At 35.6% G+C, this 11,362-nt stretch overlaps 2 protein-coding genes and 1 long non-coding RNA gene across 3 annotated transcripts; 1 reads left to right on the forward strand and 2 right to left on the reverse strand.

Annotated features, from left to right (window-relative positions):
- Window positions 1-72: 72 nt before the first annotated feature.
- Window positions 73-2,559, reverse strand: LOC115956133 (non-functional pseudokinase ZED1-like). The gene is made up of 3 exons (XM_031074601.1): window positions 2,393-2,559; window positions 924-1,850; window positions 73-469 (listed from the first exon to the last, which is right to left on the reverse strand). The coding sequence occupies exons 1-3, from the start codon at window positions 2,557-2,559 to the stop codon at window positions 73-75; spliced, it is 1,491 nt and encodes a 496-aa protein (XP_030930461.1).
- A 24-nt stretch (window positions 2,560-2,583) lies between these two features.
- LOC115955994 lies at window positions 2,584-3,127 on the forward strand. Its single transcript, XR_004084241.1, has 3 exons — window positions 2,584-2,604; window positions 2,803-2,865; window positions 3,064-3,127. It is a non-coding gene; the product is annotated as an uncharacterized LOC115955994 (long non-coding RNA).
- A 1,496-nt stretch (window positions 3,128-4,623) lies between these two features.
- Window positions 4,624-6,120, reverse strand: LOC115956134. Its single transcript, XM_031074602.1, has 2 exons — window positions 5,643-6,120; window positions 4,624-5,558 (listed from the first exon to the last, which is right to left on the reverse strand). The coding sequence occupies exons 1-2, from the start codon at window positions 6,118-6,120 to the stop codon at window positions 4,624-4,626; spliced, it is 1,413 nt and encodes a 470-aa protein (XP_030930462.1).
- Between the last annotated feature and the right edge of the window lie 5,242 nt (window positions 6,121-11,362).

The raw sequence follows: 11,362 nt of genomic DNA on the forward strand, positions 1-11,362 counted from the left end.
TAAATGATGCATAATCAAGCACTTCAAATTTCTGAGAAATTTTGGAAAGGAATTGCTTGGAAATTTATTTTCTTATTCTCGCACACCACTTGATTTCTCAAACTCCAAATGTGATCGATAATTTTTGCTGTCCTTGGTGACCTGCTCAGGTAACACATTAGCTGGAGGACTGACTATACTCTTAATGAGATCAAAGCTGTTATTAGCATTCAATGACTCAATAAAGAGCCCCCAGCTTGAGCTAAACCAAACTGCTTTTGCTACAGAACAGTTTTTGAACAAGTGCAGGCATGTTTCTTCTTCAGTTTCACACAAAGGACAGCAAGTAGTTTCCATCTTACATGTTGGCTTCATTCGAGCTTCTGTAGGTAAGATATCATTTGCAATCTTCCATAATAACATTTCAAGACGCTCATGAAGCTTTAAATTCTGCAAACTTCCCAAAAGTGCCTCACATTCCTGTGTGAATCTGTGTGGTTGAGAAAAACCATTAGCTGATCTAATAGAAAATTTTCCTTTATCATCCATAATAGTTTATTAGGCATGCTTCTCAGTAGCAAAGGGAATTTGATAATAGCATTAAATGGTTCTTCATCAAGTAAGCTTTTAACATGTCTAAATTCCTTCCATGGCCATCTCTTTTAAAATTAAGTAAATTCTGCTTGTTGTCATGGCTAAAAGATTTTAATATGCAATAATGTGAATCTATTTAGCTATGTATTAAATCTGTTGGCAAAATTGGGTTGCACTCATTAAGAATAATATATGATTCTTTTGTATGAGCAAATTACCATAACAGTTGAAATTTGTTTTATATCATAATTAATTAAATTGAGTTCAATCTATCATCCTAGCATTTGACATTAGTTAATTTAAGCTAATAGATGTTTGGATGAATGCAAGTAATTAGTAATGGAACGAACCTCTCAATCCGCCTGAGTTGTTTGGTGACATCAACCATAGTTGGCCTTCTTTGTGGATCTTCTTTTGTACATGTCAAGGCAAGGTCTGCCACAGCCTGTAATTGGTACTGTAAACTAGCACCTCCTTCAGCCAAGATTGCATGATCCACAATCTCGTTTATGCAACTACCTTGAGCACGGTTATGTATGTATGCTACTAAACTAGAATCTTTATCAATTGTCAATCTAGATATTTGCCAAGAATCCTTTCCAGTTAAAAGTTCTAGAAGAATCAGACCAAAATCATATACATCAGCTTTCTCAGTTACCTTGCCTGTTGCTTTAAGCTCAGGGGCGCAGAACCTTAAAACAAAAGGAGCGTTCACGTCAGTTTCACGCTCGGGAATTGATACAGAAAAATAAAAGTCGGACAATTTGGGAATATCATGTTCATCTAATAAGATATTTGTCGTATGTATAGCCATGTGGATGACAGGTCTTGGGAAGGCAGTATGGAGATAAGAAAGAGCATGAGCAATCTGCCTTGCAATCTTTAACCTTCTCTCCCACACCATTGGCTGACGTCGGTGGGAGACATAAATTCGATCTGCAAGGATACCATTGGCGGCATATTCAAACACTGCAATGGGAGATGGAGTGTGGAGACAACAGCCTATGGGCTTTAAAACATTGCTGTGACCACTCATTTTTGCAGAAATCACTAAATCATTGATGGCTAAATCGGAAAATTGATCTAAACGCTTAATGAGAACAATTCGTCCTTCAAGAGAACCCTTGTACCAATAAATTCCCAGATGTTCAGCAGGATAATTGTTGGTTGCTTGGCGGGGTTGTTGAGGGGAGAAAGTATGGATGGGAATAGGCTTGGCATTGCGAACAAAAGAACCCTTAATGAGAGCAATTCGTCCAAGCCACCCAATTCGACGGCTTCATGCCCGTAAAATATCTTTTTTCATCTTCTCAAACCCTTTCCCATTTTATTTCTCTCTTTTGGGCGAAAATGGCCAACTGGCCTTAAAAACGAAACTATCTAGTTAGTAGGCTCTCTTTAGAAACATATTTCATTTATAGCATCTCGAGTCTTAAAGACTCGATTTTGGGCTTCAAAATCGAGTTTTTAAGGCTCGATTTGTATGCTTGACCACGTCTGATGTGGCAGAGTTGCCATCTGGCATTGACATGGAAATCGAGTCTCTTAGACTCGATTTCCACGTGTATTGCAACCGGAAATCGAGTCTTAGAGACTCGGTTTCCAATTGGGGTTTTTCAAATTTAACGTCTTCGTCTATTGCATTTGTCTCACTTTCACTCACACTCACGCTCACACCCTCTCACTCTCACACAAACCAGAGCGCTCTGACTCTCTCACCCTCAGTCTTACATTTTCATTTCCCACACTCACAAAGCTCTCTCATTTTCTCTCTATCTCTCACACGGCCTCTCACATTCACACATGCTCACACACACACAGAACCCCGCCGGCATCGACGAGCAGAGCCCAGCCCAGCCCAGCGACGACGCCGACGAGGCTGAGCCCAGCCATCGGCTCCTCTCCTCGTCGATCTCTCTCTCCCTCACTAGGAGATCCTTTCTCCTTTTCTCCCTCTCTCTCATTACCACCCCCATACCCATTCATTTTTCCTCACCATACCCATACACATACCCATTCCGATTTTGGTTGGTAAGTTATTTATATGATTTTTTGTTTTGATTAATGTGAAATTTTGGGTTTGGATTTGGATACTTAACATCTAGGTTATTTATTTAATTTTCAGTTTTGATTTTTGTGAAATTTGGGTTTGGATTTTGTGGTAGATACTTTATTTAATTTTTATTTTATGATTTTTATGAAATTTGGGTTTGGATTTGGTGAGTGCAGATGACATTCAACTCTCTTTGGCTGAAGTCAAACTTGCTTGGTTACCCATTCCGATTTTGCTTGGTAAGTTATTTATTTGATTTTTTGTTTTGATTATTGTGAAATTTTGGGTTTGGATTTGGATACTTAACATTTAGGTTATTTATTTAATTTTCAGTTTTGATTTTTGTGAAATTTGGGTTTGGATTTTGTGGTAGATACTTTATTTAATTTTTATTTTATGATTTTTATGAAATTTGGGTTTGGATTTGGTGAGTGCAGATGACATTCTTGCTTGGATAGTGCATATTGTTGCTGCCATCCTTAAGACTTTCCAAATTTCTGGCTTCAGGTTAGATTGTTATTGCTGATTAGGATTATAGCTTTTACGAGAGAATTGTATATCTCATTAGGCCCATTTGCTTGTCTATTAGGAGCTTAGAACTTACAAGTTTATATGAAATAGTTATCTCATATATTTATAGTGCTTGCGTACCATTACAAATTACTAAATTATATGCATATAAAAAAGCAATTAGTAGTTTGCTATTGAAGAAACAAATTACATAGTCTTTTTTCAGTTATGTATTTTGGTTGATTGGTTATGATTTAGGTTTTTCGGTTAGGAATGGTTTTGTTTAATTAGTTTAAATAGATGGATTAGATTTAGTTTTGATTAAGGGATTTTGGTTAGAAGTTTTGTTTACGTTAGCTGGCTTGGCATAAATTGGTTTTAGGTATCTAGAATCGATTTTGCATATTTGGGTGGCTTTGATTCGGTGAACAAAGCACATAGAACTTACGGCTTTAAGCTACGGGTGCTTTTGAACTCTAGGAACCAAATGCCTCTTTGAAAACAAAACCTAAACCCTATTCAATTATTGAGGGGGATTTAAACGCTGTTTTCCTTATAAAAGAGATCAGGAAATGTCACTAAATTACAAGATTCTTGGCCCATTTAAACTGATTCTAAAGCAGAAATGGACAACAATATCTCTAGGACTTCCTCTATGTTCAAACAAGCATATCTCATCCAATTTAGTCTGATTTAGAACTGGGTTCTAAGTTGGCTATGGAAAAGTCAACAAATTTTTTTCTTGGTCATTAATATTAGTATAAAACACAAATAATGTGTCACATGATATTATTTTTCAAGTATAAGCATGATTTGTCAATTATCACCAAAGTTGTATCAACACCACTTTAAATGCTATTTTTACTAGCGTTGTCAACTTGTCATTAGAATCTAGCTTATTAGCCACTTCTTTTTTGTTTCTTTTTTTTATTTTTTTCTCCCCTTCTTATTTTTTTTGTTTTTGATCAGTCATTAGCTACTTCACAATTTGTCTACATCGGCATTCCTCTTTTACCAAACTTTTGCATAAGATTTCTCATTCCGAAGGGATAAAATAAAATAAAATAGAGAAAAGTCAAAATATCCTCCATTTAAGATTATGTCTTACTGCTTTACCACTATTAAAACTTAAATTATCATTAAAAATAACCCAATTGATGGGTTTCCAAGAGATTTTAAGAAAAAGTACAAAGAACAGTGGGCAATTTATTATGCCATAATGCTGTATGAAGAAAGCAACTAGTCTTTGTTGAGCAGATAATAACTGCTTGTTTGAGGAATTGGTTTTCTATTTGATGGTAACTGCCAGGTTGGCTCCCTCTCAGACAAGCAGTTAAATAAAGAACATTAGTTACTGAAACCATAAGATCTTTAAAAATGGAATAATTGAACTTCAAACTAAAAGTTGCTACAAAGGTATTGTGTCAATGTTTTTTTGATACATTTTAAGTTGGGAGTGGGGATTTAAACCCTAGATGTCCCCATTCTCATTGTATTCCATCCATTTCATTCCTTAATTTTGACTTCACAGGACGACCTTTGCCCCGCAACAGCTGTGGGTTAGGCACCCACCGTGGTCTGCGAACATCCCTCCACAATGACTCTGATTTTGGCACCACAAAATGATGTGAATATGTCTGAATGACGTTGTTCAAACTGTAACATGGGTCAATATAGCTGGTCGCATCGAGGTGTAGACCTTTAAGAACTTTAATTGCATGTGAACAAGGGATCTTCAAGTTTTGCCACTTCCCACAACCACATGTTTGCTCAATTACGTGCACTTCATGACTGTGGTTTCCCCCTCCACCTCTATGATCGTTATTCGGGGTAACCACTTGATATACACCAATTTCATGATTAAAATTCCTCAGAGTGTGTCCTGCAGTTTTCTGCTCATTTTTGTTATAGATCTTCATTGCATAATCACTCCACACCTTACCTTGAGAGAGATCAGAAAGAATTTTTTCATGTCGATCGTAGAAATATGCAACAAGTTTGGACCATGTGAACTCAACCATTGCAGCAATGGGCAAACCGCGGGCACCTTTAAGTACCCCATTAAAACACTCAGAGATATTGGTTGTCATTGCCCCGTAACGTCTTCCACCATCCTGTGACTGGGTCCATTTATCAACATCCTCACTCATTAGATATGTGTAAGGCATATAGCTTAGGATGTGGCGATCAGTAGGGTCTACACCCCTCAGTAAATTAATCTCGGCCTCCTTAATGGTTTGCATTATGGACGTGAATTTTGCTTCATGAGTTGCATATCCAGCTTTCAAGGCCAATGCCTTTAAAGTCGGGTCCTTAAATTTTGTGTTGAAGTTGCTAGCAACATGTCGAAGGCAATATCGATGATATACCTGTTCTCTTCCGTCCTCACCTATAGGCCACTCTCGAATGGCGCATTTGATACCTTTATGTCAGTCAGAAATAATGCAAATGCCATCCTTAGGTATGACATGCTCTATGGAAGTCCTAACACACTCTAAAAACCAACCCCAACTAGGCCCTGACTCATTGTCTACAACAGTAAAGGCGAGAGGCAAAACCTTTTGGTTAGCATCAGTTGCCATTGCAATCATCAACACCCCTTTGTATTTACCATACAAATGAGTCCCATCAATACTGATCACTGGCCTGCAATATTTGAATGCAGCAATGCATGGAGCGAATGCCCAATATACATAGTGAAGTACCGCAATACTTTCGTATGGCCTAGGTATGGTGTGATAGCTGTACTTGGTACCTGAGTCCTGATCCAAGTATGCCAACAACAATTTCCGCAACCTTTGGTAAGACTCCTCCCAATCCCTAAATATCTTAGCAATTGCCTTTTGTTTTGCGTCCCATACTTTATAGTAAGAAAGCTCATGATTATACTTAGTACGTATGATCTCCCAGAGCTCATCAATACGAGCAGTGTGATTTTGTCGCAATTTTTCCACAATTTCTGATGCAACAAAATTAGAATCCATCATTCTACCGTCTCTTTGCAGGCCAAAGGGTATACAAGTGTGTGGACCCACATAAGACGTGACCACCCACAGACCATTAAGTTTATTCTTCTTGAATGCCCCAACATACTACTTGCAGTTGTCATCAACGCATGCGACGCACAATTTTGTGGTGCTCGACCTCCGGGTTATAAAATTTCTATTATCATTTGCTGCGTATATTGTCAATGCACGTTTCACCGCCGATTTATTTGCAAAAGTCAACCCTTTACAAAAGTGCATCCCATCTTGCCAAGTACAAACAAATGGTTCTAATAGACGTGAAGGATCAAACATATTTTCCTAAGTATTTGCGTAGAATGAGTCGGCAGGAGGTCTGTAGCCAGTGGTTGTATTTGTATCACGCTGGATGCCAATATCATCGTCTGCATCATCTTCATCATGGAACTCCATATTTTCCTCTTCAAAATGGGGAACGACTTCATGGTCATCCACATCGTTCTCAAGGTCACCTCGTTCAATCCTCTCTTCGTACTCATCCACACCATCAATACTTTCACCATCATTCGTTGCATGATCTTCGTCTTCGTCTTCGTCTTCGTCTTCGTCATCCTCCTCTAAATGTGTCTCTTGACAATGGAGGGTTTCACCAGTATTTACAACATGATCTTGAGGTGGGAGCATATAATCTCCCATTGTATACCCTCCCATTGCAGTGCATCCATCATCAAGGGCTGTAAATTGTAAAGACGTAGTTGTTTGTTGCACCATCTCAGTATCAACTTCCGCAAGCGGCTCTGAACTTATGTACAACTCAGCAGCATTTACTTGGGGCATTTTCTGGATCCTATTAAACATCATCTTCACATGTTTGTCTTCTTTAATCGCCATATACCCGTAATTTATCCGTTCATGTAGGACTTCTTGTGGGTAACGATAAATAATCTTGATGTCATACCAAGCAGAGTTCAAATTCAATTCGTCAATTATTTTCAACTTCAAATCATTCAACGTCTTCAACTTACGACGTATCATCATGGGGTAGCATTGGATACCCGGCCCTGTAAATGGAAATCCCTCAATCCCCCCAGGATTGTTAAGAGGTCCACCGTAGTATACATTTATATCAATATTCTTCAGATGTTGTGAACCTATTAAAGAGTCAAGTATAATATGTTAGCGACATATTTTTTTCTTTCATTTAACATCAATTACAAAACCTTTTCTATCTACTCAAAGTACAAAAATCACAAATTCTCACCCCACAATTGCATATACTCACCCCACATCACATACAAACACACTCAATCATTATCATTTCGTACTCAAACAAATAAAAAAACTAAAAACAAAACTCACCCCCATTACAAAATTTCAACTCAGCTCTAACTAATATAAATAAAAATGTCAAACCAAACAACAAGAAAAATAGCCATGATAAAAGCCTAGCAATACAAATATATATCTACAATATTTTTTACTTGTTATAAAATCCTAGCAAATATATACATTAACTTGCGAAAATAGTCATGATAAAAGCCTAACAATACAAATATATATCTACAATATTTTCTACTTGTTATAAAATCCTAGCAAATATATACATTAACTTGCAAAAATAGTCATGATAAAAGCCTAACAATACAAATATATATATCTACAATATTTTTTACTTTGTATAAATCCTAGCAAATTATATACACTAACTTGCAAAATTAGTCATGATAAAAGCCTAACAATACAAATATATACCTAAATATATTTTTTACTTTGTATAAAATCCTAGCAAATATATACACTACCAAATATAACTTCTTACAAACCCTACATTTGCATATTCACATACAAACACACCCAATCATTATCATTTGTTTCCAAAATAAAATAAAAAATAAAAAATCATTAATTATACTAAAAAAAAACTAAACACACAACTCACCCCATTACAAACCTTCAAATCATTCTATCAAAAATATAAAAAACAATATCAAACCAAACAAAAAAAATTAATCATGATACACATACCCATAAAAAAACCTAATAATATATATATATATATATATTATATTTATATATGAAACTAACAATTAGAGAGATTGAGAAACCTTACCTGACATAAGGATGTGGGGTGAGTTGATTTGAAGTTTGTAATGGGGTGAGATTTGAATGAGAGTAAAACAGCACAGCCAGATGCAGAATTTTATGCTGAAATGAAAATGAGTGAGAGGAAGGATGTGGGTACTAGCATGTGTGTACCTATAAGCCAGACAACTGAATGTAACCTACAATGAGTGAGCATGTGCAAACTGCAAAGGCTGACTCCTGAGAAACCCCAGACCAGACAAAAAACGAGCTGAGCTGTGGGACTTGACATGACCAGACATCAGACACGAATAAAGCAAGAGAACTGTACTCAAAAATCGAGTTTGTGAGGCTCGTTTTCCAGCTGGAAATCGAGTCTTAGAAACTCGATTTTCACGTGGAAATCGAGTCTAAAAGACTCGATTTCCAGCTGGGCCGTTCCACCGTGTACAGGGCAGATCACACAAGAAAATCGAGGCTTAAAGGCTCGATTTTGAGACCAAAATCGAGCCTCTGAGGCTCGAGATGCTATTAACGAAATATGTTTCTAAGTCTCGCCTACTAACTAGATAGTTTCGTTTTTAAGGCCAGTTGGCCATTTTCGCCTCTCTTTTGCTTCCTTATCAAATATTTAGGGTTTTCACTGTAAAGATTATGCTATTTCGTTTCTGATCATCGACTTTTTGTTATTTTTAGTAATTCTCATTCTCATTTTTTCAACCACATTCTCATTTCTTGTACCTTGCTTTCCTATTTCTACTTTCTATTGCTGTTGACTGTTGTGTTGTTTTCCATCTTTTACAATTTTGGTTTTTGGTTCTTCTATATTTTATATTATATTTTTCATTTTTTGCATTTGGGTTTCTTTTTTTTTTTTATTTTTTTTATTTTTTTTATGTGAACTGTTTTTCATTTTTGTATTATTTTTATCTTGATGATCACTGACACTGGCTATGTGTTAAGCGATTTCGATTAATTATTGATTCATGACACTTAGAGAGGGTATCTTTATTTTTTGGGTACCAAACCAAGCCAATGCCATTATATGGGAAAATTTATAAGTTGGACTCTAGGAAGCACAGACATAGGCACGGCTACAACACAGCGACACGAGCAATTTCTGAAAAATTATAAAATGAAACGACTCGTATAACACCGGGACGACTCCCTAAATGAAGTGTCTGTGCTTCCTAGGTTGGACCTCAAAGTGAGCCCCATTTTCATTTTCCAAGTCATTTTGGTTTGGCTAAAGAAAATAGTATCTATAATGTTCCGTTGTTTAGAGGTGTACGGTCAAAAAAACAAAGCTGATCATGGGTACACATCTCTCGACTTTTTAACAACCAGCTACAACATTTAGTTATGTTTTCCATCTACATTAAACTCAAAGAACGCATCAGAAAGAAAGTAAATTAGAGTTAGAGAATCTTTCATGGTGTGGTAGGATTAGCTTTTCTCAATTACTTTGAAGTTCTATAACAAGATCAGTTCAGGGCTTCTATGATGATTGATGTTTGTATGTTTTCAGATTTTTTTTTTTTTTTTTATAATACAATAGTTACAACAATGGGATGGGGGATTTGAACCCTAGTTCTCCTAATAAAGGAGATCATACCATGCCACTAAGCTACAAGGCTTATGGCTTTAAATTGGAATTTTTTACTTTCCATATCAACCCCACATATTTATGGATGTATGGATTACGCGTCTATTGCGCTTGGGGCTGAATTCCTCTGTTTTTTTTTTTTTTTTGGAATTTGATAGTCAAAGGCTATATAGTATTACGTGCCAATCAATTAAGCTTTTACTCAAGATGTTACACGTTCCACTCTTGCAGACTGCAAAGGGTCCACCAAATTAGTTACATGTCAATTCATCACGTATGGCCTGTGAGAAGGCTGCATATTACTCCCATCTAAATGAACAATACTTACGCCGAAGAAAGAAACTTAATATTTACTATTCTTCAATTGGTAAACAGGATAAATGAGATTTTAACAATTGAGAAATATCAAACTCAACTTCAAACTAGAGCAATTCAAGGATTACAAAGACTCCAAATTTATCAAGTGCCACATGAAATGATCTGTCAACCAACTCCCCCGCATGGCTTCAATGTGGAACCTTGCTCCCTTTTGTGCTCTACTACTCTGCTTGCAATGAGAGCATTTTGTTGTGGGTAACAATTAAATGCTTACAATTCAAAGTGAAGGAAGTAAAATTCCGGAGGTTTTATCAAAAGTAAGTGGAGCTTTCCTCATTAGCTTTTTTTGGAATTTCAAGAGGAAGTGTAGCTTTTCACATTAGCCGTTCAATGCCCATACCGAGTGTTGACTTGGGAGGACTCCTCACAATTTAAAACTTCAAAACATTGTTCACAATTTCCATAACTCTAACTCAATTTTTTGAGTTATGACTAATAAGTTGTGGAAATTGAGAACAAAAACTGAACCAAACGAATTTTCTTGAGGTGAGGTCTATGGATTTTGAAAAGTGAGTGATAAAATTTTTTTGCCTAAACCAAACAACCTCCTTTAATTTCCCAACCAAAAAACAAAAAAGACAACGAATATGGAAATATGTACCAACATATATAAGATGAAATATTGTCTCATGTAAAATTTTCCATAAATGTTTTGATAACTATCCAAGTAAAAAAAAAAAAAAAATGACAATGAACATTGAAATATGTTACATAAAATCTAATAATTTGTTCTATGATGAACACAATTAATTTCTTACCCATAAACATTTTTAGTAGTATGATAAATAAAAAGACTAAAATGAAAATTGTACGTTCTAAATTTAACTAAAATTCATTTAAGTCTTCTGACTTTACTTTCTTTCAATTGAGCCTTCTAAATTTCAAATTTATTCAATTCAAGTCTTCTGTCCAATTGCATTAAAAAATGCCATTCAAAATAATGTTATTCACTTATTCTCACACGGAAAAAAAATCTATAATTTTTTTTTTAAAATATAGATTTTTTATGTGAGATTTTTTAAAAAAAATCTATTTTTATTAGTTAATTGCATATTTAAGAACAACTTTGAACAAAATTGGACAGAAGACCTGAATTGAAATGAATTTCAGTCAAACTTAGAAGGTACAATTTGCATTTTTACCTTAAAAAAAATGACACAAAGACATTTATAAAAAAAAGATGGCTTTTTGGTAGTC

This window comes from Quercus lobata, chromosome 8, assembly GCF_001633185.2.
Source record: "Quercus lobata isolate SW786 chromosome 8, ValleyOak3.0 Primary Assembly, whole genome shotgun sequence".
Classification (NCBI taxonomy): domain Eukaryota; kingdom Viridiplantae; phylum Streptophyta; class Magnoliopsida; order Fagales; family Fagaceae; genus Quercus; species Quercus lobata.

Bases quoted from the DNA above. Each gene is read 5' to 3' on its own strand.
- LOC115956133 (XM_031074601.1), bottom strand. From the start codon at position 2,559: ATGAATGGGTATGGGGGTGGTAATGAGAGAGAGGGAGAAAAGGAGAAA. The intron at 1,851-2,392 runs GTGTGTGTGTGA...ACGGGCATGAAG, and splicing joins GTCGATGCCGGCGGGGTTCT to CCGTCGAATTGGGTGGCTTG. The intron at 470-923 runs GTTCGTTCCATT...TCAACCACACAG, and splicing joins CAACTCAGGCGGATTGAGAG to ATTCACACAGGAATGTGAGG.
- LOC115956134 (XM_031074602.1), bottom strand. From the start codon at position 6,120: ATGGATTCTAATTTTGTTGCATCAGAAATTGTGGAAAAATTGCGACAA. The intron at 5,559-5,642 runs GTTGGTTTTTAG...ACTGACATAAAG, and splicing joins TGAGTCAGGGCCTAGTTGGG to GTATCAAATGCGCCATTCGA.